This window comes from Coregonus lavaretus (genome assembly GCF_964263955.1).
Source record: "Coregonus lavaretus genome assembly, chromosome: 9".
NCBI lineage: Eukaryota > Metazoa > Chordata > Actinopteri > Salmoniformes > Salmonidae > Coregonus > Coregonus lavaretus.
In genome coordinates, this window is record NC_139996.1 from 15,435,250 (window position 1) to 15,459,822 (window position 24,573).

Below are 24,573 nucleotides of genomic sequence, written 5' to 3' on the forward strand. Positions count from 1 at the left end.
AGGCTATATACTATATATTTCAATGATAAATACAGTCAGAAAAAGTAAGAAAATTAAGGGGGGTAATAAAAGTTTCATCACAATGACCAACCATGCCGAAAGAAACTTTATAAAATAAAAATATATATTTATTTGTGCTTTGACATGACAATATAGTACTGCGACATGACGTCAAAGATGCGACACACGTGGTTACGGAAATGAACACATGCCAATAGCGTAAGCTTTCTGGAATCTACTTTGTGTGAAATTATTCGTGAAATACACTAATATTTGAGTTGTCCAACAGCACAGTTTCTTGGACAGCATGGCAACAGATGCTAAAAGACTCAAGGTAGAGATATGGTTTATTTTGCTAAGCTACATACTTGCCAGCGATGTTGGAAAACGCGTTGTTGCTAGTGATGCGACTAGCTAGCTAGCTCTTGGGTACACGATTTCAAGTTATGAATGCTAGCTAGCTTGCAAGTTACCAACCCTTAGGATTAAGTAACTAGCTAGCTAGGTGAATAAGAATATTTGATAGTGCAGTTTTTTCACGTGTCAATATGTTTAATCCTACCAGCCTGCATCATTGGTTATTGTGGTTCGCTGTAGCTCAGCTGGTAGAGCACGGCGCTTGTAACGCCAAGGTAGTGGGTTCGATCCCCGGGACCACCCATACACAAAAATGTATGCACGCATGACTGTAAGTCGCTTTGGATAAAAGCGTCTGCTAAATGGCATATTATTATTATTATTGTTTGGTCATGGGAGTCTGATGGTGTGATGATCCTTGTTTCCTGTGTAGACAGAGGGCAGCGACCCTCTCCAGAGCTTCCTGCAGTGGTGTGAAGGAGTGGGGCTGAAACTCAACAACAAGGTAATCAGAAAGTGTATAAAGACATTGTCTGCAATTTGTAAAAAGCCCTATACTTCAAAGACCTACGGGAGTAGTCCCCTGTAGCTCAGTTGGTAGAGCATGGCGCTTGCAACGCCAGGGTTGTGGGTTCGTTTCCCACAGGGGGCCAGTATGAAAAAAAAAATGTATGCACTCACTAACTGTAAGTCGCTCTGGATAAGAGCGTCTGCTAAATGACTAAAATGAGTATTGGGGGTGGAACTATTGCTGTGGGTTCTGTGTTAATGGTCATTCAGTTGTGTTTATTCTCTAAGGTGTACATCAGCAAGGAGGGCACAGTGGCAGAGTATGGCATGCTGGCTAAGGAGGACATAGATGAGGGAGAGTTGCTCTTTACTATACCCAGAACGGCTCTTCTTCAGCAAGGCACCACCAAGGTCCTGGCTGTGCTGGAGGAGGGTGAGACTGCAACACACACACACACATACACACACCTCTTGTCGGAGGCCTCCAAAGAAAACATCTGGTCCTCCCTAGGTAAAGCATCTCTGGAGAACACGTCCGGCTGGGTACCCCTCCTCCTGGCTCTGATGTATGAGTACACATCTCCCCAGTCCCACTGGAGGCCTTACCTATCCCTCTGGCCTGACTTCACAGCTCTGGATCACCCCATGTTCTGGTAAGGGCAAACACATACAGTATGTTCTAATATTCTTGAGTTGAGTAAACTTTTGCATTTGAGTATTCTGAGTTGTATTTTGTGGATGTGATTTGTAGGTCAAAGGATGAGCGGGACAGACTCCTGAAGGGGACAGGGATCCCAGAGGCGGTGGACACTGACCTCACCAACATCCAGAAAGAGTACAAAGACATCGTCCTACCTTTCATCACGTTACACCCTGACCTGTGGGACCCAGCGAGACATACACTGGACCTCTACAGAAGCCTGGTGGCTTTTGTCATGGCTTACAGGTATGGCTGCATGGCTCAGGCACCAAGGAAAGTATGAGGAGGAGTGGGATGACTGCCTTTCTACTAAGCTGCTTGTACATTTATGATTTTGTCATTTCTCGCAACATATATTGCAGAGGTCTTCACGGGTTTAAAAAGTTGGACCCGTTCTGAACTTGATCCGTGGCTTTCCCACACGACCAGATATGCATAAATTAAAACATTGTAAAACCGAGATCTGTTCAGAATGGACCTGAGGACAGTCAGACCAGTTCCAAAAGGGCCTGTGGAAAAACAGACCCCCCCCCCCCCCCCCCCCCCCCCGATGTGTAGCATATTCAAAATGTTATAACCTATTGTTACTTTCCTAAAACAATAATTGTCCACCTCAAGGTTCAGCTGTCAGAGATTTGAGTGCTAAATACATCATCAAGGCATTGCATGCATATAGGCATCCACTGTATGATATTAATACTTAAAATATAAAGCAAGAGAAGCCCTAGAGAGACCAAGAGAAAGATAGAGATATGCCAGCGGCATATTCCCGACACCGACATGCATTTCTTTATACTACTGCTATAGAGATATAGGCGTACAGAAGGAGGCTAATTCGTTAATTTTCTATCCAAATATTTTTTAAATAAATATAAAGCATTATATGGTTAGATTAAAGGAGTAACTCTGGTAGGCCTAAAACATTCTTCCTCGCCTCAAGTTCAACTGTTAGTCAGTTGGAACGCTGGTGCGCACTGCCTTCATAGGCCTGCATAGCTAAGCCTAATAAAAGCCATAACACACTAAACCTAAGTCATGTCATTGGGAAAATACAAACAGGTTATTATATTGCATCTTGCCCTCTTTTGGTTTTTCCTTTTCATGGTGTGAGTGTGATTAGGCCTAATGGTAATTCTATTATATTGCGCCTAACACATTAACTTAATTTGGCCAAAGAAAATGGCTCAACAGACTTAAACAAAACACAGGTTGCAAAGCCTATTTAAAGAACTGGTTTAAACCTTCACAAAGGTTTTGAACAGGCTAGGCCTATCTTGCTGAAATTACCAACAAAGCGAGTGCCTACCGTAGGTCTACCCAATAAATTACAGCAATAGGCTAATGCTTTTTGTTTTACAACAGGCCTACTTTTAACCTTCAACTAAATACGTAGAACAAAATTAAAAAGACAGGTCGAACATAATTTTGTCAACAAAAATGTATCAACAAAATGAAACACTTTTTTTTATATATATAAAGAACTGGTTTAGATTCTTAAATATGCCTACAATAATAATAATGATAAAACAAATGATAATAGATACGAAAATAAATAAAAGTTAGAAAAATGTTGGACCCGTGAAGACCTTACACTTCAGAGGTGCAAAATGTAAAAGTTGACAGTACTTCTATGTATAGATCAATATCTTTGTATTTACAATTTAAACCCATATTTGTATTATTCATTTTACACAAATCACTGATAAAGCTGAAGTGTAACTGGATAACCAAGCTAAGGAACAGCAACTTATTAAAACTTTGCAGATGTGTTTTGGGGGAAGCAGGCTTGTTTCTGGCAGCATACATGCAACCCAGATTCTCCATAATATTCCTTCAAATAACATTTTATTTGCCACATGCACCGAATACAACAGGTGTAGACATTACCATGAAATGCTTACTTACAGCCCTTAACCAACAATGCATTTATTTTTAAATAAAAAAGTAAAAGAAAACAACAGTGTTGAGAAAAAAAGAGCAGAAGTAAAATAAAATAACAATATGGAGGCTATATACAGGGGGGTACCGGTGCAGAGTCAATGTGCGGGGGCACCGGCTAGTTGAGGTAATATGTACGGTACATGTGGGTAGAGTTAAAGTGACTATGCATAAATAATTAAGAGGAGCAGCAGTGTAAAAAGATGGGGTGGGGGGGCAGTGCAAATAGTCCAGGTAGCCGTGATTAGCTGTTCAGGAGTCTTATGGCTTGGGGGTAGAAGCTGTTGAGAAGTCTTTTGGACCTAGACTTGGCACTCCGGTACCGCTTGCCGTGCGGTAGCAGAGAGAACAGTCTATGACTAGGGTGGCTGGTGTCTTTGACATTTTTGAGGGCCTTCCTCTGACACCGCCTGGTATAGAGGTCCTGGATGGCAGGAAGCTTGGCCCCAGTGATGTACTGGGCCATACGCACTACCCTCAAAAGCCACTCCTGTGATTGGGAGATGATTTCCACACACCACAACCCTCTTGTGTGATTGGGTGATTTCCACACACCACGGAACCTAACATAGCAGGTGTAAAATAAACACCCGAAACTAGTTCCTCTAGTCTACATACTGGTCTGTCAGGAGGTACTCTTCTGCACTGTTCAACCAATCCAGTAAAGGTGGAGGAGTAACGCCTTGTTAATGTCCAAATGTGAAAGTCCTGTGACTATCATCACAGGCTCTTTTCCATTTCCCCTGAAAACCGTAACGTCCGGTTGTTGGGGACTCGGCAGAGGCTACACCCCAGGTGAGACCAGTGTTTTACTATACAGTACTATGAGGAAAAACTTAATGGCTGTTTAAACAACATTCACCTTCTCCCTCATTACTTGTCCTGCTTCATGGTCCATTACGCTTTGGAGTTGATTTACTTTTCAAGGATTTGTCCTATTTCAGTGTTTTGACGCTTTTGCAGTGCTACTGATTCTCTTCGAAGTGCTGATCAGCTTGCTGTTTGGGCCTGAATATAATCCAATCTGTTTCTCATTTCCTCCCTTTCTTCCCCTGCAGTTTCCAGGAGCCCCTGGATGAGGATGAGGAGGATGAGAAGGACCCCAATCCCCCCATGATGGTGCCCATTGCGGACATGTTGAACCATGTGTCAAATCACAACGCCAATCTGGAGTACACACCTGTGAGTAAAACACTCCTACATTCGGTTCACGAATCCTATATAGTGGGTGTATAGCAAGAATATGATATGTCCTTTTTCTCTCTGCATTCACAGGAGTGTTTGAAGATGGTGTCAGTGCGAAGTATCCGGAAAGGAGAGGAAGTGTTCAACACATATGGCCAGATGGCCAACTGGCAGCTCCTACACATGTATGGCTTTGCCGAGCCATATCAAAGCAATAGCAACGACACTGCAGACATACCCATGTCCAATGTATACAAAGCAGCTGTGCAAGGTGACTACTGATCAGACATGCTGACTAGGGGTGGATAGACAACTGACACACATTTTGTTAATGCACTACACATACTGAATCAACCCAAATTAGAGCCCACACTTCTAAATTATCCTTATGGTTTTACTTTAACACGTTCATCTGTTTCTGCCACATCTCAGTGACTCGGTCTGAAGCTGAACAGCGCCTCCTGGTGGAGAAGTGGAGTCTGTTGTGTGAGATGGAGATGGTGGGAGACAAGGGAGTCTTTATCTTCGGAAAGTCAGGGTCCCTCACCGACACAGAGATGTACACAACACTCAAGGTAACCATGACAGAAACACTAGAGCGCATAGTTGTATATTCAAGACTATCCAGTATACATTGCTGTTTGCCTCTCCCTAGATCCTGTGCATGTCAGTAGAGGAGTTTGAGGACTTCAGAGAGAACGAAGGCTGGGAGGAGGCAGATGATGACGACGAGGAGAAAATGTTGCAGGCACTCTCCAACGAGGGTCTGCCTAGTCTGCCCCCTCTCTGGAGGCGTCTGGTGCACGCTGCAGCCCGCTTCACACTGGACTCCTATGGGGAGGACATGCAGAAGGACAAGGTGCTGCTGGAGGATAAAGATGGCTATGCTAAACTGAGCAGCCGGCAGAGGAGAGCACTGCAGGTCCGCTACGGCCAGAAGACTATCCTGCACCAGCTTCTGGAGCTCACCAAACCATGAATAACCACTGAATCCATGCCAAAGCACTCCCTGATTTATGACCTCCACTCAAAACAAGCCTAAAGGGGCTAGGCCTAGCCACTGGCTATTGTAACTGAACATATTTGGAAAACACAACTGATTTAACTGTATCCTTGTGAATTTGTATGAGACTGATGAGCTATGGCTTCGAGACTGTTGGAAGTACTGCTCCATACAAGGTCCTTCACGGGTCACTAAGTTACCCAAACCGGCAATGGACTGCAGCTGTCGCGTGAACTGCTCATGTTAAACATTACATATCGTTTTACCTGTTGTAATGTACATTGTCATGTTTTGCATAATAAAATTAAAACAGCAGTCTCTTTGTCATCGGAGGGAAAAAAACAAATGCAGTTCAATTGTTTAATGAGTAACTACAGTATGCATACATACAGGAAATAAGTAGCAAGAACTAAAGGCAACTATAAAGGACTACAAAATACAACACACGGACCAATACATTTACAAAACATTCAAAATCCTTACAAAATGGGCTGTATTGGTCCTTTTGTTCTACAATTTGGATCTTTGTACAAATGTTAAGGTTCAATTCCCCATCTGAAATTTAACAATTTTACAAGTTCCGGGGAGAACCTAACCCACTTTAAAATGGAAAGACCATTGCCCCCACCACACCCCAAGCAGATAAAGGAGTGAACCCATGAGAGAATCTAGTGCACTGCCTTTCTCCCACTCAAAAAAAAGAAAAAAATCAAAAACCAGGCTGCTTTTTTAAATCCACTAGCCATTAAGCCTCAACGCAAATAAATCAGTCATGAAATCTGTAGGAGGGAGACAAACAGGGCTTTGGTAGTGAGTGAATGTGTGTCTGTACACGTCTTCTTTACATGTTAGATCATTTGTTGGACACTCCTTTCAGACATGTAGCTCTATCTCCCTTTTAATATTTACATCAAAATTATATTAAACAGCATTTAACTTCTCCATATCCAGACCAAAACAAAACTCTTAGATCCAGGAGCAGCAGTCCTTAAACTTCAAATCAGCATTGCCAGTTCATCCAGTGCTAACAGTAATGTAGGGGGGGGGGGGGGCATCTGTGGGGTGGGTCCAGGGATGGAGGGTTTGGCCCTAGCATCTCTCCTGCAGGCTGGCTGACTAACTGGCACCAGTGCCCTCCATCACCTGCTGAGCCTGCTTTTGCCCCATGCAGCACTGAGCCACTGACTGGAACAACCTGAGAGAGAGAAGATAGCGGAGGGCGTTTAATCCAAGTCCTTCCACTGCAGCTTATCTTAGAATGCTATTTCTTTTTTGTTGTTGAATAAAGCAGAAAATGAACACAACGTGCTACTAACTGGTTATCCTCCAGCTACTACTCTGCAGGTGAAGTCATCTCAGCTGAGTGAGAAGCCAACTCTGGTAGAGAGTGAATGAGCACATACTTTTCAATCTCCGGGGCACAGTGCACAAAGTCGTGGCTCCAGAACTTGAATGCAGGGTTCTTGATGAGCTCGATGAAGGTGATGAGCAGTCCCCAGGGGTGAGGCCTGTTCACAATCAGCCTCTCCAGAAGAACCCTACAGACAGGAGCAAAGGCTTGTTAACGATTATAAACACTTGGAAAGGAAACGGATCCATAAAATGCAGGTAGTTCTGCAATGCCTGGTCTTCATATGCAAGACTTCTTTGTAGATAACTAGAGAACAATATTTACCTGGTGATCTGCTCCTGGATTGCCTCTGTGTTGGCCTCAGCAAACAGGTAGAGCATGGTGCAGCTGAAGTAATGGGTGTGGCTGTTTGGGTAGCGCAGCTGATTAGCAATCGCATTCAGGAAAAGATAGCGCCCTGGGAACAGAGGAACGAGAGAATGATGAGAACACCACCCTGTATACAAAAAATAAAATAAAAAATAGTATGCTTTCGTGTGTGTGTGTCTTACCCTCAGTGTCCAGGTCCACAGCCAGGTTCTGGAAGATGTCCATGTGGGCTGAGTGAGTGATGGTGCTCATGGAGGGAGTGCTGCCCTTGTTGTGGATGTGTGCGATGGCCTGGGTCCCCACGTACAGCACCAGTGCATTGATCAGCTGGATGTTGTAACGATTGCCTGGCTCATTTGACACCTAGAAAGGTTTGTTGGGTAAAAAGGAGAACAAAATGTAAAACACTATGCAATGGAAGGAGACTAGTTTTGTTTCCAGATTGCATTGGTTAGATCTATCTACAGACACACGCAATGAAACACCCACGTACGATGACACTTCAGATACAATTCATGACAAAATCGACATTTGAACATTTGCTCAAAGAGTCAAAACTTAACCTGGTCTAAAGATGTGTCGTTGTGCTGCAAATACTTCCAGGGACCCAGAGTGGCGCCCCCTACCTGCAGATTGCTGCGGAGCTCAGAGAGGAAGGTGACGGGGGAGCGCGTCTTCAGGTACGAGTCCAGATCCTTCTTGAACTGAGAGGGCATCACTCCAGTGAAGTTAGTGAGGATGCGTGGAGCAATGTTGATCTCGCTGAGCATGTCAACCTAGTAAACAAAAATAATTTACTAAATCTAAAAACAGTTACAGAACACCATTTTCAGTGTAATAATGTATTTTAGGGTCTGTCATTCAGCTGTACCTTCAGATTGGGAGTGAAGGGGTCTGGAAGCCTCATATTGCGTGGGAAGGCACTCAGGATCAGGTTGCGGAGCTGGATGCAGTTGGGCGGGATGACGTCGCAGAAGCCGTAGTGGTAGTCGCACAGGAACTCCGGGAAGTCATGCAGCAGGACAAGGAGGACACGCAGGGTGCCCTGAGGACAGGAGAAATATTCAGTCAAATCCAGTCAGTAAGGTTATTAGTCGATTCAAGGGAAAGAAAAACATTAAGAGCAGCTTCCATACCTTGTAGAGGATTTGCATAGGTTTGTTGAGCTCAACATTCCTTAGGAATGGCGCTAGGTACTTGAACAGATCAATGAGCAGCTGGGCATACATGGGCCAACCCTAAGAGAAGAGAAAATAAAGGTTATCAATGGTTGCTCTTCAGCAGCAAAAACACCCACCCAGACATTGCACTAACACAACAGTGACTTGTCCTTGCCTTCTGCTGTGGGGTGTGTGCCAGCATCCTGGCGATGAAGATCCGGTGAGAGATCAACTCCAGCCAAGCGTAGACAAAGCCAGGGGCTTTGGTAGGCCTCAGGATGTGGAAAGTGTTGCTGTGGACATAAGGAAAAAACTAAACATCAGAAACAAAATCACTACAGATGAGCACCACACATTTACAGAGTTGAGGAAAGTGAACTTTAAGATGTCCTGACCATCACTGATCAATATTTTCTGAACAGGCGTGATGGCAGCATTTACCAGAAGGCGGTGAGGGTCTGGAAGTTGATGGTCTCCAGCACATGCTCGGGGGCATTGAGCTCAAGCAGCAGCATGATGAATATGCGGTGGTAAGGCAACTGCTGAAACTCTGTCTGTCTCACATCATGGTCCTGGATCAGCACTCCAACCACAATACCTAGAACCTGAGACCAGTCAAGGGACATTCAGATGAGCCCAGTAATCATGTCATCAAGTCACAAGAACATTTCTTATCTGAAATCTGTGGTTGTGTAAAAAGAAAGTCCTCAAAACAATGAATTACATTGATATTGCAGTTTGAGGTTTTCAACTGTACGGTTGTCTTTCCGTGAGATCTTTACAAAGTAGAAAGCTTATTCTTCAGCCTCCATGGTGAGTATCCTCCTGATTCTTACCTTATTGAGCAGGTTGATCTTGGTGACTGTGTTGGTGGCCTCTCCGGAGTGCTTGACCAGCAGAGCGATGAGGCGCACAAAGGCGTCCAGGTTGTGGTAGCACTTGGCCCTGATAATGGCAGCGCTGGCCGCAGGGTTGTGCTGCTGCTCGGCCTGGGCGCGGTAGCTGATCTCCACACACATCTCTGTGCACAGCCGGAAGAAACGCGTGATCAGGTCATCAGTCTTCAGAATGCCCTGCTGGTGCATCTGGGGAGGACAGTAAGTACAGTAGTGAGAATTGTCTTCCATAATCTAGTTAGAAGTGTTGTATATTTTTTCATGAAATACACAGTTAGTGTGGATTAGTATTTTATTAGGGAACCCCATTAGCTGCTGCCAAGGCAGCAGCTACTCTTCCTGGGGTCCAAACACATGAAGACACTTAATATAATACAACAAATATAAAACAGTACATCATATAACACTGTCATACCACCACAACACAAAATATATGGAACCACCATATAACAATATTCCAATGTAAGTGTGCGTAAAGTGTGTATGCTAGCGCCCGTATGCATGTCTGTACCTGTGTGTGTCTTCACAGTCCCCGCTGTCCTGTAAGGTGCATTTGAATTACTTTATTTATTAGATTTTTTATCCGATTCTACTGCTCGCATCAGTTACCTGATGTGGAATAGAGTTCCATGTAGTCATGGCTCTATGTAGTACTGTGCGTCTCCCATAGTCTGTTCTGGACTGTGAAGAAACCTCTGTTGGCATGCCTTGTGGGGTATGCATCTGTGTCCGAGCTGTGTGCTAGTAGTTTATAAACAGACAGCTCGGTTCATTCAGCTTGTCAACACTTCTTACAAAAACAAGTAGTGATGAAGTCAATCTCTCCTCCACTTTGAGCCAGGAGAGATGGACATGTATTAATGTTAGCTGTTAGTGTACATTTTAGGGCCAGCCGTGCTGCCCTGTTCTCAGCCAATTGTAATTGTCCTAAGTCCCTCTCTGTGGCACCTAACCAAACGACTGAACAGTAGTCCAGGTGCGACAAAACTAGGGCCTGTAGGACCTGCCTTGTTGATAGTGTTGTTAAGGCGGCAGAGCAGCGCTTTATTATGGACAGACTTCTCCCCATCTTAGCTACTGTTGTATCAACATGTTTTGACCATGACAGTTTACAATCCAGGGTTACTCCAAGCAGTTTAGGTCACCTCAATTTCCACATTCATTACAAGATTTAGTTGAGGTTAAAGGTTTAGTGAATGATTTGTCCCAAATACAATGCTTTTAGTTTTTGAAATATTTAGGACTAATTTATTCCTTGCCACCCATTCTGAAACTAACTGCAGCTCTTTGTTAAGTGTTGCAGTAATTTCAGTCGCTGTAGTAGCTGACGTGTATAGTGTGGAGTCACCCGCATACACACACACACTGGCTTTACGCAAAGCCAGTGTAATGTCGTTAGTTAAGACTGAAAAAAGTAAGGGGCCTACTAGACAGCTGCCCTGGGGGAATTCCTGATTCTACCTGGATTATGTTGGAGAGGCTTCCATTAAAAGAACACACTGTTCTGTTAGACAGGTAACTCTTTATACACAATTTGGCAGGGGGTGTAAAGCCATAACATACATTTTTCCAGCAGCAGACTATGATCGATAATGTCAAAAGCTGCACTGAAGTATAACAAAACAGCCCCCACAATAATCTTACCAATTCCTCTCGGCCAATCAGTCATTTGTGTAAGTGCTGTGCTTGTTAAATGTCCTTCCCTATAAGCGTGCTGAAAGTCTTGTCAATTTGTTTACTGTAAAATATCATTTTATCTGGTCAAACCATTTTTTCCAAAGGTTTACTACGGGTTGGGAAAAGGCTGATTGGTCAGCTATTTGAGCCAGTAAAGGTAGCGGAATGACTTTTGCTTCCCTCCAGGCCTGAGGGCACACACACACACACACACACACACTTTCTAGTAGGCTTAAATTGAAGATATGGTAAATATGAGTGGCAATATCATCCGCTATTTTCCCCAGTAATTTTCCATCTAAGTTGTCAGACCCCGGTGGCTTGTCATTGTTGATAAACAATATTTTTCACCTCTTCCACACTCACTTTACAGAATTCAAAATGACAATGGCTCTCATAATTTGATCAGTTATACTTGGATGTATAGTGTCAGCGTTTGTTGCTGGCATGTCATGCATAAATTTGCTAATCCTGCCAATTAAAAAAATATTTAAAAGTAATTGGCAATATCAGTGGGCCTTGTGATGAATGAGCCATCTGACTCAAATGAATGATGGATCAGAGTTTGCCTTTATGCCAAAAATATCATTTAAGGTACTCCAAAGCTTTTTACTATAATTCTTTATATCTATTTTTTTCATAGTATAGTTTCTTCTTTTTATTTAGTTACATGATTTCTCAATTTGCAGTAGGTTTGCCAATCGGTTGTACAGCCAGACTTATTTGCCATTCCCTTTGCCTCATCCCTCTCAACCATACAATTTTTCATTTCCTCATCAATCCACGGAGATTTAACAGTTTTAACTGTCATTTTCTTAGTGGGTGCATGCTTATTAGTAACTGGAATAAGCAATTTCATAAATGTGTCAAGTGCAGTGTGTTTGCTCCTCATTACACACCAACAAATATTTGTTACATCATCAACATAAGAATCACTACAAAACGTATTGTATGACCTCATACATTTATATACACACACACACATGGATATAGACACACACACACACACACACATATATATACACACACACATACATATAGTCCCCTGTAGCTCAGTTGGTAGAGCATGGCGCTTGCAACGCCAGGGTTGTGGGTTTGTTTCCCACGGGGGGCCAGTATGAAAATGTATGCACTAACTAAGTCGCTCTGGATAAGAGCATCTGCTAAATGACTAAAACTTTGTTTTACTAGATATGGCTACTATATTGTGATCACTACATCCTATGGATTTGGATACTACTTTAAAGCAAATCTCTGCAGCATTAGTAAAGATGTGATCAATACATGTTCATGATAACGCATTTCACACGTTATCCAGATACTGACAGTTAGCGCTTGGTCTATAGCAGCTTCCCACAATAATAGGCTTTAGGTGAGGCAGATGAACCTGTAGCCATATTACTTCAACATTATTTAACATGATCCTCTAAGCGTTACAGGAATGTGGTTCTGAATATAAAACAGCAACACCTCCACCATTGGCATTTCTGTATTTTCTGTAGATGTTATAACCATGTATTGCTACCATTGGTATTATCTAAGTGAGTTTCAGAGATTGTCAGAATATGAATGTAATCTGTTACTAGCAAGTTATTGATTTCACGAACCTTGTTTCTTAAGCTAAATATGTTAACATGGGCTATTTTTAGCACTTTTCTGGAATGCTTGATTGTTTTCATTGCTTTACTGGGAAGCTTAGCAAAAGTAGACATGCTCATGTTATTCATGTTAGTGCAGGGTGAGCTGCACACAGTAGACTTCCTACTAGGGCACACAGCCTCAGTGCTAACAGTATAACTCTGGTTCATAGCCACATGATTACCGCATACAATAGCTGTAGAATCAGCAGAGGCATTCAGGGCAAGTAGGACATACATTTGGTTACTTACATTGTGTCTACCAACGCCCCTGGTATAATGTACATTTGCAGAAGCATTATGACAACTCAGCGACACAATGGTAGGGATTAACTGAGCTGGGCTTGGGTCATTGTCTCAAAACAGCCTTCTAATTTATTTTTTTTACCTTTATTTAACTAGGCAAGTCAGTTAAGAACAAATTCTTATTTCCAATGACGGCCTACACCGGCCAAACCCGGACGACGCTGGGCCAATTGTGCGCCGCCCTATGGGACTCCCAATCACGGCCGGTTGTGATACAGCCTGGAATCGAACCAGGGGGTCTGTAGTGACGCCTCAAGCACTGAGATGCAGTGCCTTAGACCGCTGCGCCACTCGGGAGCCTAATGCTGTGAAAGGATCCAGGAACCCAAATATCTACTAAGATTTCTTAGTATAAATGTTGATGTCCAGTCTAATAAGTAACACTGCTGCTTGGTGAGCACAGCAGTGGGTTGCAAGAGTATGGGGTTGCTGCCATGTGCACTGCTCCAGCACTAAGGCCCACTGTCAAGGCCGCGATTGGAGCTGTGCTCGTGTTGTGTGTATTGAAGGCAAACAGCGTTCTAACTGCCTTGGAGGAGACTGTCTTCATAAGGCAAAGACTGTTAAACTATCATAAAGACAAGTGTGTGTGCTGTACCTGGCCCACAAAAGCAGAAAAGGCCTTGGTGCTGTCCCGGCCAGCGGCTGCAGAGTGGTACAGGTTGACCCATTCCCTCAGCAGGTACTCCGCCTTCTCCCTCAGGCCCGGTGGATCGTCATACTCAGACGCTTGGGAGATGCCAGAGTGCATCATAAAGTTGGGTCCTCCGTGGGCCCGGTCGATCATGGCCTCGTAGTTGGAGCGGACCACATCCATCAGCTGAGGAAGCCTGGGGACCACAGGACACATACATCAGTTAGAAACTACAAACATACAGTTGAAGTCGGATATTTACATACACCTTAGCCAAATACATTTAAACTCAGTTTTTCACAATTCCTGACATTTAATCCTAGTACAAATTCCCTGTTTTAGGTCAGTTAGGATCACCACTTTATTTTAAGAATGTGAAATGTCAGAATAATAGTAGAGAGAATTATTTATTTCATCACATTCCCAGTGGGTCAGAAGTTTACATACACTCAATTAGTATTTGGTAGCATTGCCTTTACATTGTTTAACTTGGGTCAAACGTTTTGGGTAGCCTTCCACAAGCTTCCCACAATAAGTTGGTGAATTTTGGCCCATCCCTCCTGACAGAGCTGGTGTAACTGAGTCAGGTTTATAGGCCTACTTGCTCGCACACGCTTTTTCAGTTCTGCCCACAAATCTTCTATAGGATTGAGGTCAGGGCTTTGTGATGGCCACTCCAATAACTTGACTTTGTTGTCCTTAAGCCATTTTGCCACAACTTTGGAAGTATGCTTGGGGTCATTGTCCATTTGGAAGACCCATTTGCGACCAAGCTTTAACTTCCTGACTGATGTCTTGAGATGTTGCTTTAATATATACACAATTTTCCTTCCTCATGATGCCATCTATTTTGTGAAGTGCACAAGTCCCTCCTGCAGCAAAGCACCCCCACAGCATGATGCTGCCACCCCCGTGCTTCACGGTTGGGATGGTGTTCTAAGGCTTGCAAGCCTTCCCCCTTTTTCCTTGAAACATAACGATGGTCATTCTGGCCAAACAGTTTTGTTTCATCAGACCAGAGGACATTTCTCCAAAAAGTATGATCTTTGTCCTCATGTGCAGTTGCAAACATGGCTTTTTTATGGCGGTTTTGGAGCAGTGGCTTCTTCCTTGCTGAGCGGCCTTTCAGGTTATGTCGATATAGGACTCATTTTACTGTGGATATAGATAATTTTGTACCTGTTTCCTCCAGCATCTTCACAAGGTCCTTTGCTGTTGTTCTGGGATTATTTTTGCACTTTTCGCACCAAAGTACGTTCATCTCTAGGAGACAGAACGCGTCTCCTTCCTGAGTGGAATGACGGCTGCGTGGTCCCATGGTGTTTATACTTACATACTATTGTTTGTACAGATGAACGTGGTACCTTCAGGCGTTTGGAAATTTCTCCCAAGGATGAACCAGACTTGTGGAGGTCTACAAAAATTTTTCCTGAGGTCTTGGCTGATTTCTTTTGATTTTCCCATGATGTCAAGCAGAGGCACTGGGTTTGAAGGTAGGCCTTGAAATACATCCACAGGTACACCTCCAATTTACTCAAATGGTGTCAATTAGCCTTATCAGAAGCTTCTAAAGCCATGACATCGTTTTCTGGATTTTTCCAAGCTGTTGAAAGGCACAGTCAACTTAGTTTATGTAAACTTCTGACCCAATGGAATTGTGATACAGTGAATTATAAGTGAAATAATCTGTCTGTAAACAATTGTTGGAAAAATTACTTGTGTCATGCACAAAGTAGATGTCCTAACAGACTTGCCAAAACTAGTTTGTTAACAAGAAATTTGAAAAACGAGTTAATGCCTCCAACCTAAGTATGTAAACTTCTGACTTCAACTGTATGTAGTACGCCAACATCACAATAAACTCCACATCTCCAGGGTCGTATTCATTACCTACCAAATGGAAGACAACGGACTGAAAATAGGACTGCCTGAACAAAAATATAAAAACGCCACATGTAAAGTGTTGGGCCCATGTTTTATGAGATTAAATAAAAACATCCCAGAAATGTTCCATACTCACAAAAAGCTTCTCAAATTGTGCCCAAATTTGTTTAAATCCCTGTTAGTGAGCATTTCTCCTTTGCCAAAATAATCCATCCACCTGACAGGTGTGGCATATCAAGAACCTGATTAAATAGCATGATCATTACCTTGTGCTGTGGACAATAGAAGGCCACTAAAATGTGCAGTTGTGTCAACACCACAGATGTCTCAAGTTTTGATGGAGCGTGCAATTGGCATGCTGACTGCAGGAACGTCCACCAGAGCTGTTGCCAGAGAATTGAATGTTCATTTCTCTACCATAAGCCACCTCAGTCATTTTAGCAAATTTGGCAGTACATCCAACCAGCATCACAACTGCAGACCATGTGTATGGTGTCGTGTGGGCGAGCGGTTTGCTGATGTCAACGTTGTGAACATAGTGCCCCGTGGTGGCGGTGGGGTTATGGTATGGGAAGGCATAAGCTACAGACAACGAACACAATTGCATTTTAACGATGGCAATTTGAATGCACCAAAATACAGAGACGAGATCCTGAGGCCATTTTATTTAAGGTATCTGTGACCAACAGATGCATATCTTTATTCCCAGTCATGTGAAATCCAGATTAGGGCCTAATAAATGTATTTCAATTGCCTAATTTCCTCATATGAACTAACTCAGTAAAATCTCTGAAATTGTTGCATGTTGCATTTATATTTTTGTTCAGTATATTAAGAAACACCCATTTCACGTGTGCCCTAACGAACACAACCTAAACTCCAAATTAAATTAGGACAGAAAAGGACTCACCCCTCGGGTGCGTTGGCCCTGGAGTGGGCGCTGGTTCTCATCAGAGTCTCGATGGTGTGGAACAGGTCGGCCTCTGTGATGTGGCTCACACTGCGCTCATCCACCAGCAGCAGCTTCACCAGCTGCATAGCAAATGCAACCGCCATGTAGTGCAGCCCGTTCTCCATTGACTAGACAAGAGAAACATACACACAGGGTTTTAAGATACACTGACAAAGGGACGGAATACACTGCATGCCCATTATTCAGTTGCATAGAATCAAGATTGACTATTGACAGATGGCGTTGTGCGCCCTAGAATCAACACATCTCAACGTTTAATAAAAGGTGTGTAATGTCATTTACCTGTGCCAGGTGCAGGTCGTACTGCTGCATGTTGACCAGGTGGTTTCTGATCAGCAGCTCCACAGCCTCCACGTTGTACTTGTACTCATCACGGCACTCAATCAGACACCTGGAACAAGTAAAGATATCCCAAACATTAACAAATGAATGAGTGGATTTAGTTTCCCCTCTCCATTAGAGCCAAAAACCTTCCTATGAGTGGGTTAAGGGGGATACCAACCTGGTAATCTGCTTGTTGCACCATTGTGGCCCATATGCCCGGCCGTCCTGGAGGGCTTTGAGCACCAGCAGGTGGCACTCTCTGTACCGCAGGAGCAGGTCAGCATCGGCACCACTGGTGGCATCCAGCAGACCCTCCACAGCCTGGAACAAGGAAGGAGAGATGAGGGACACAGAGAGCTTTTCTACTGAGACCTGTGTATTCGTAAAGATAACTAAACTACTTTTCTATCTATGCATGTATTCCTATTATGGCTGTGTGAGGAGTAGTCCCCGACCTTCTGCAGCAGGCCCAGAGCGGCAATGCCGTCCCGGGAGTTCCTGGCCAGGGCCACGGCCTCCAGCAGACTGCGCAGGGCCTGAGTCTGGGGGTTCATGGCCAGCGCTGGGGGGATGGCATGGAGGTGCTGCTCCAGGTCCGCCATGCACTTGTCATAGATCTGAGCCACGTCGTCCGTGGCCCATGCCTGTTGCTGTAATAAACACAGGACAGAGACATTTATATGATACTTGAGTAAAGTTCACCTTAAAATCAGGTTGGTTATGTCAAAGATAGCAGCAAATGCAATATTGGGTAGTTCTCTTTTAGTGGTATGAGAGCCTTACCTTCATGGGCTGGGCAAGGAATCCAGTGGGCTGAGACAGGTCGTTGCTGGGTAGGAAGCCTGGAACATTCCTGGCAAACTCCTCATACACCGCCAGCTGTTTGGGGTCTACGCCTCCAACCTGTGGCAGAAATATCACTCAGTAAATAGTCCAGTTGCAAACACGGTCTTCGATATTACTTGCATTGAAATATTTTTCGAATGTTTCTTTGACTATACCGATAATAGGAGAGAAGCCAAGTTCTATAAGTGGAGTGCTATAAGCTAGGTGTGCTCACCTTGAGTCTGATCTGCTCTGGCATGCGCTCTGCCTGGTAGGTCAGCACCACAGGGTCGCAGTAGCGACGGCCCTCCTGACGGGCGTGCTTCCTCAACTCAAACTCCTACAGGAGAGAAAGGGTAAAGGTACAGTCAGCCATCAAGTTGTGGACAGTATACAGACAAGAGCAGCATCCCAGCGCCCCAATATGGTGATGGAGCCCATAACCACTCACCGTGGCCAGTCTCTTGTCCATCTCTGGGCCTGCCTTCTCCACGGCAGTCTTCTGGATGAAGCAGCAGGCCAGCTCACAGTTGTCCTGGGCGACTCTGGCAGCAGCCTCCTCCATCATCTCTCTCTGCTGGGGGGTGGGGGCCTGGAGGGGGACAGGAGCAAAGCTATTAGCAAGAGGAACAATAATAATAAGATATATTTTATATAGCGCTTTGTGGATGTGAATGGGAGAGAATGAAGCGACTGTACCCTGAGGGCTGCGGCAAAGCTGTTCTTCAGGTTGGTGGCGATGCTCATGAGCAGGGGCTCCCGGCAGGTGATCATGGCCATGCCGGCAGTCAGGTTACGCATCATGTGATGGGCGGCCACACGCATCCGCGACTCCTCGGAATCCAGGGCAAAGTCCTTCCTGACGATCTGCTCGCAGGTAGTCATGGCGATCTTGATTGAACGGTCCACCACGGGGTGGACGAGCTCCTGCACGGCCCGCTCAATGGACTGTCTCACACACTGCTTCAGCTGAGGGTGGGCTTGGAGCAAGGGGATCTGCAGGGAGAGAAGTGTCTTAGTACCACCACAACCCCAAAGACATACCATGTGCACATCACAACTCGTGTTTGAGTGAGAGTGCTACTTACATTGATGTTGATATTGATGTGAGGGGCTAGCCCTGCAAGGGCGTACACATTGATGTCATGATAGCTAAACTGTGGGGTAGGGGGCCCAGTAGCTGTGCAAGTGGTGGTTGCGGCGGGAGTGGATGGTGCAGCTGCAAATGGAAGAAAGTCTCCTGTTGGTTACAAAACGCTATTGTGATTAAAACACAGCCCGAGCGCAGCATCTCGTTGAACAAAACAAATAAATATGCAATGGGTTAAATGTTCTTTGCAAAAAACAAACAAATGTAGGTTATTATTCTACATTGAAATGATGATATTAAGATAGGCTAAAATCATATTCAACAAATTGTGATGAAATATTTCCATTTCAATATACATGGGGACCAACATTACAATCAGATGAAACAAACATTGAAATACATTTGCTAGAAAGATATCCACACACCGACAAGGGGCATCCCAATTTGAAAGTGCTGGATACCTGTGCTAACAACAGGGAGCATTTCTTCAGGGGGCTTGGCCTCTTTCTTTGGTGCAGAGAGCTGTTCCTCCAGGCTTTTCAACTTGTCTTTGTCCTTCAGCAGGGTGCCAGGCTTCAGGTCATTGATGTCCAGTGATAAATTCTTACACAGCACCTCAATCTCAAACTTTAAGTTCAGCTGTAACGGGAAAAGAAGCACAATCAGTATCTGAAATCTCTTTTAGAAACATGATGTGACTGGTAGATAAAAGAGAAAGGATTCCCTGACCTTCAGATCATGCTCCGTATGCAGCTCTGCCAGAACATTCATGATGGCCATAGTCCAGGGATTCTGGGGTCGGAAAATCTGAGAGAATATTAAATGGCATTTAAGTCGACCTGCTCTTAAAACTTTGAAGGCATAATAGCTAAGAAATGTGCCCATACAAACCCCACCAGATCTCACAAGTTTAACAAATAAATTACCCAGAGAGCCATTGGCTCCTAAACAAAAAAAGTTTAACACAAGCCTCTTTGCTTCTTCTGGAGGTGGGCTATAACGCTGTCTATACTGGTCTACATCATCTAGTTCTGACTGGCTCCCTGTCTGCTGTTGTAGGTACTCTGCCTGATGGGACTGGCTCACTTTCTTTTTCTGTTGGGGATGGATCAGTCTTAGGGCCCATAGTCTCTTGACCATGCGACCTGACCATGAAAAACTAGTCTAGTTATAGGCAGGCCTTAGTCATGGAAAAACTCCAGGCCCAAACATTTTGTCTGTTGGATTGGCCGTCTCGCTATTCCTGCCTGCCGGTGCTGGCTCAGTCTATGCTGGGCCCAAGCTCACGGTCACTGAACAATTCTCACTTTGACAACAATGTAAAAGTTTCCCCCTAGAAATTAAAATGTGAATCCAGATTGATATACTTAAAAATGTTGGTGAGAATGTGGCCTTACCACGCTACGTAAACTGGATTCCAGGACTTTGGCCACAAACGGGACCACATAGAGTAGCTCCTGCTGCCCCTTGACATATGCTTCCAACAAGAGGGATTTCACCTCCAAATCCTAACGAAATAAAATAACAAAGGTAGGTTAAACACAAAATACCATCTTGGGTCACATTACAAGCAGCCGGTTATTTGTTGGGAGGAAAACAAAAATGGAAAGTTTAATACAGGCCAACATTTAAAAATGCGGTAATCTACTCACTGTGTACAGGATGGGCTTGTTTTTAGCCAGAGTGATCATGCCAAGCCAGTGGCCCAAATTCTTCAGTAGGGATCGATCAGAGAAGTTTGCAGCTGCCTTATCAGAGGTAAGGAGAACCTGTCACATGGAAAGAGAAATGGTTAGTAATTAAATAGCTCTTATTAAAAAAAAAATCTGATATGAGTTTACAAACTATTGTCCATAAAAGTTGATTAAGTGAATAACTATTCACCTTGATGTTTCTGTAAGTTTCATTCAAGGCCATTTTGACAAAATCTGGGTTCTTCAGGGTGTCCAAGAAGTTGGAGTACAGGCTGTGGAAGTTGGGCTCGATGCTGACCCTCTTCATGACCAGATACTGGGAGACCCAGGGCATGAACTCCTCTTTGACAGTCTCCTTTAACTCCTCAACCTTGAGTTACATGAAAGTACACAAGCATTAATTGAAGTACAGAAATGTATTTATATTGGCCAAAACCAAGATGCTCAATATAGCAGGCTTTTGCAAGTACAAGTCAAGTGGCAACACCAAGTAGCAAACATATATCTATGACCCACCTTCTGTGTCATATTGGATTGTGACAGGTTATTGAAGATGAAAGCAATTTTCTCTTGAACATTTTCTGGGGGTTCCACAATCCTCTCGGTTTGGTCTGTTGCTACTAGAAGCGTGTCGATGTTTGTGGTGTTGATGGAGGGCTGAAATGACAATATACACTCAAAACAAAATGCTGCTTTACAATATTATAACCGCTACTTGGGAAATCACAATTTTACACTACTTCAATTCTTACTTACAGTGAGAGCATCCTTGCCAAACAATCACAGTATTGGAGTATTTCTTCAGTGACATAGCTTCACAGACTATTTTAGGCTCGTCACACATTTGTAAAAAAAAAAAATATATATATATTTTTTAAAAGATACATTTCCTGGTGTTTGAGTTCGAGTATTTGCACACCAAAATGAGCATATCAAATGTGACAGTGTTCCTCATGGAACGGTTTAGAATGTTGCCATTGACACAAGCTATGGCAACGCAGTAAAACTCTGAAGCACTGGTTTGCTAGAGTCATTTTACATGGCCAGAGAAAAACATTGGTATATATATATATATATATATATATATAGTGCAACCGACTTTCCCAGGTACTCACCGGCACATCCTTCTTGAAGCTGCCAGGGGTAGGCCGGGTGATGGTAGTGGTTTTGGCGACGGTGGTGGTGGTAGCTGTGGTGACCAGGGTGCTAGGCTGGGCGGCTTTGGGAGGCTGAGACTGGGCCTGAGCTTGAGCCAACGCCAGGCTTCCTGGGGTGGTGATGGATCCCTGCATCTTCACCGGAGGGTCCCGTGACTGTTGGCCATACTCGATATACTGCACGCACAGGGTATTCGAAAGTGCCAGAGCGAGAGACTTATTTATCGTGAAGTAGGATCCGCACCTCTGGCTAAGGTGTTGCGGAGACCAGTAATAAAAACAAGGAAGATTCATGTACAGATGAAGAATGACCGATTGTGTCACAAATATACAAGAAATCCAATTACCTCTTGTAAATGATGGGGGAATTGCAGAAAGTGGCCGATTGAGGCCAAGTGCTGACAATATTGGGGATAGTCCTTCAGTCTAGAGACGGAAAGATCAAATTAGCCCTACAGCAGTCACATAATTAGAATCATACATACGCAACATTCTTTAGCAACATGCAAATATTCAGTGTGGAACTCCATCAAACATCTGAAGAAAGTTAATAGTCCATACCTATTTTTGAATCTATCTAGAGCAGCGATTCCAAAGTAATACATTTTGGACCCAAATGGTTTCCTCAAGGCTTCGAGGACATATCGGAGGGCCAGTCCGAGGGCCATGTAGGTGACAAGACCTTTCTCAATGATCCCCCCGAACAGGCAGGCGGTGATGTGCAGCTCCTTGTCAGGGTACTGGGGGAAGAAGCGGTACTCCTCAAACAAGTTCCTCAGCATACAGTTAAAGACCTCACGCTCTCGCTTGATGGTGGAGTCCTTGAACCTCTGCAGCATCTCCAGTACCTGCAGAGAGAGACGGGCGCCAAGGATTTAGCAGCTACCAGACTGAGGATAAACACCATCACCGGATAAGTGCCTGCAACAGCCTGCAGACTAGGGATTTCACAATAACAGAATTCATTTTTTCTATATTCTTTTGTACTTACATTTACATTTTAGTCATTTAGCAGATGCTCTTATCCAGAGCGACTTACATGAGCAATTAGGGTTAAGTGCCTTGCTCAAGGGCACATCGACAGATGTTTCACCTAGTCGGCTCGGGGATTAGAACCAGCGACCTTTCGGTTACTGGCACAACGCTCTTAACCACTAAGCTACCTGCCGCTACCTACTTTTTACCCCCCTTTTTCTCCCCAATATCCAATTGGTAGTTCCAGTCTTTTCCAATCGCTGCAACTCCCATACGGACTCAGGAGAGGCGAAGGTTGAGAGCCACGTGTCCTCCAAAACACGACCCCGCCAAGCGGCACTGCTTCTTGACACACTGTTCGCTTAACCCGGAAGCCAGCTGCACCAATGTGTCGGAGGAAACACCATACAACTGGCGACCGTGTCAGCGTGAATGCGCCCGGCCCGCCACAGGAATCGCTAGAGCGCGATGGGACAAGGTCATCCCGGCCGGCCAAAATCATCCCAACCCGGACGACGCTGGGCCAATTGTGCACCGCCTCATGGGTCTCCCGGTCACGGCCGGCTGTGACACAGCCTGGGATCGAACCCGGATCTGTAGTGATGCCGCTAGCACTGCGATGCAGTGCCTTAGACCGCTGCGCCACTCGTGAAGCCCACAATACCATAATTTTTACTTCGATACCAGGTTTAGTATCACAATTAGGGTTGTCACGATACCAGTATTGAGATACTCAGAGGTATTGTTGTAAGGAAACAAAAATGAGGAAAACAGTTCTAACGTTGATAACAAGCAGCTTGATGTCACCCAGAATCACATTTCTTTTCCAAGCTATAGCACACTATTTTACATACAGTAGATTTATTAAAGGACCAAAGAGAAAATCAGGTATTGTAGTATCGCGATACTGGTATCGCGACAACTCTAATTACAATACTCAATGCCAAAATGATAGACGCAAAAAAAGAAAGTGTTTTAGCCACTTGACTTCTGTAGTTAAAATAAGAGAAACCAATAGTGAAAATGTGGACAGCCTAAAACCCTTCTACAAAACCATGTAAGACAGAGCATACAAAATAATTATATAATAAAATTGGATACATAGAATGTGCTTATCTATGGCCAAATTATATCAATGTTAAAAATAGGACGTTGTCCCTTTAAGAAAACTCTCTCAAAAGAGAGGCTAGCTCTGGCTACAGCAGCAATGCTAGGTGTCTTTTCGTAGACCGGCTATTCCCAAACAGGGGTATGCAATGCCGTCGGGGGTAAGCCAAATAAAAATGTGATTCACATTTTCAATTAGTCCATTTAGATTTTCCAACAGGGCTATATTTGTGTAATGTTTTTTTCTCACCCCAGTAGCCTCGTTTCACTGCCAAAACCATCTAGTATTCAGCTAAATAACAATGTCAAATACAGGTAACCTAGTCAAATAATGAACATCCAATCACATTAAGTCAAATGACACCGCTGGTCCTGCTCACACTGCCCTACCCTATGCTTTGACTTCTTTCTCCCCTCTCTCTCCAGATGAAATCTTGCGACAGCCGGCCGCCCAACAACCTGCCCGCTTGACCCTATCCCCTCCTCTCTTCTCCAGACCATTTCCGGAGACCTTCTCCCTTACCTCACCTCGCTCATCAACTCATCCTTGACCACTGGCTATGTCCCTTCCGTCTTCAAGAGAGCGAGAGTTGCACCCCTCCTCAAAAAACCTACACTCGATCCCTCCGATGTCAACAACTACAGACCAGTATCCCTTCTTTTCTCTCCAAAACTCTTGAGGGTGCCGTCTATAGCCAACTCTCCTGCTATCTCTCTCAGAATGACCTTCTTGATCCAAACCAGTCAGGTTTCAAGACTGGTCATTCAACTGACACTGCTCTTCTCTGTGTCACGGAGGCTCTCCGCACTGCTAAAGCTAA

At 44.2% G+C, this 24,573-nt stretch overlaps 2 protein-coding genes across 30 annotated transcripts in view; one reads left to right on the top strand and one right to left on the bottom strand.

The window, feature by feature from the left end:
• The window catches only part of setd6 (SET domain containing 6, protein lysine methyltransferase), a 27,857-nt gene extending 21,818 nt beyond the window's left edge, over positions 1 to 6,039 (top strand). For 5 of the 6 annotated variants that reach the window (XM_084168857.1, XM_084168858.1, XM_084168861.1 and 2 more), the window contains 8 exons: positions 791 to 862; positions 1,156 to 1,300; positions 1,379 to 1,520; positions 1,619 to 1,813; positions 4,564 to 4,687; positions 4,781 to 4,961; positions 5,123 to 5,265; positions 5,346 to 6,039. In XM_084168857.1, coding sequence (XP_084024983.1) covers positions 791 to 862; positions 1,156 to 1,300; positions 1,379 to 1,520; positions 1,619 to 1,813; positions 4,564 to 4,687; positions 4,781 to 4,961; positions 5,123 to 5,265; positions 5,346 to 5,669 — 1,326 coding nt within the window. In that variant the 3' untranslated portion in view covers positions 5,670 to 6,039. Of the gene's footprint in view, positions 1 to 170; positions 335 to 790; positions 863 to 1,155; positions 1,301 to 1,378; positions 1,521 to 1,618; positions 1,814 to 4,563; positions 4,688 to 4,780; positions 4,962 to 5,122; positions 5,266 to 5,345 lie in introns of those variants that run through there. The other variant, XM_084168856.1, reaches the window with a different exon arrangement.
• LOC311135012 (CCR4-NOT transcription complex subunit 1-like) overlaps positions 6,040 to 24,573 on the bottom strand; it is a 32,514-nt gene continuing 13,980 nt past the window's right edge. For 6 of the 24 annotated variants that reach the window (XM_084168834.1, XM_084168843.1, XM_084168840.1 and 3 more), the window contains exons 20-48: positions 22,232 to 22,518; positions 22,018 to 22,096; positions 21,629 to 21,847; positions 21,030 to 21,170; positions 20,704 to 20,883; positions 20,472 to 20,588; positions 20,217 to 20,327; positions 19,549 to 19,626; positions 19,245 to 19,458; positions 18,818 to 18,969; positions 18,429 to 18,725; positions 18,181 to 18,321; positions 17,965 to 18,069; positions 17,688 to 17,807; positions 17,360 to 17,554; positions 17,083 to 17,225; positions 16,863 to 16,971; positions 16,518 to 16,687; positions 13,688 to 13,919; positions 9,410 to 9,658; positions 9,015 to 9,178; positions 8,749 to 8,866; positions 8,550 to 8,651; positions 8,285 to 8,458; positions 7,977 to 8,189; positions 7,596 to 7,776; positions 7,369 to 7,501; positions 7,097 to 7,231; positions 6,040 to 6,888 (exon numbers count right to left, since the gene is read on the bottom strand). In XM_084168834.1, the coding sequence (XP_084024960.1) occupies positions 6,810 to 6,888; positions 7,097 to 7,231; positions 7,369 to 7,501; positions 7,596 to 7,776; positions 7,977 to 8,189; positions 8,285 to 8,458; positions 8,550 to 8,651; positions 8,749 to 8,866; positions 9,015 to 9,178; positions 9,410 to 9,658; positions 13,688 to 13,919; positions 16,518 to 16,687; positions 16,863 to 16,971; positions 17,083 to 17,225; positions 17,360 to 17,554; positions 17,688 to 17,807; positions 17,965 to 18,069; positions 18,181 to 18,321; positions 18,429 to 18,725; positions 18,818 to 18,969; positions 19,245 to 19,458; positions 19,549 to 19,626; positions 20,217 to 20,327; positions 20,472 to 20,588; positions 20,704 to 20,883; positions 21,030 to 21,170; positions 21,629 to 21,847; positions 22,018 to 22,096; positions 22,232 to 22,518 (4,638 nt within the window). In that variant the 3' untranslated portion in view covers positions 6,040 to 6,809. The remainder of the gene's footprint in view (positions 6,889 to 7,096; positions 7,232 to 7,368; positions 7,502 to 7,595; positions 7,777 to 7,976; positions 8,190 to 8,284; positions 8,459 to 8,549; positions 8,652 to 8,748; positions 8,867 to 9,014; positions 9,179 to 9,409; positions 9,659 to 13,687; positions 13,920 to 16,517; positions 16,688 to 16,862; positions 16,972 to 17,082; positions 17,226 to 17,359; positions 17,555 to 17,687; positions 17,808 to 17,964; positions 18,070 to 18,180; positions 18,322 to 18,428; positions 18,726 to 18,817; positions 18,970 to 19,244; positions 19,459 to 19,548; positions 19,627 to 20,216; positions 20,328 to 20,471; positions 20,589 to 20,703; positions 20,884 to 21,029; positions 21,171 to 21,628; positions 21,848 to 22,017; positions 22,097 to 22,231; positions 22,519 to 24,573) is intronic. The other 18 variants (XM_084168839.1, XM_084168838.1, XM_084168836.1 and 15 more) reach the window with 6 other exon arrangements.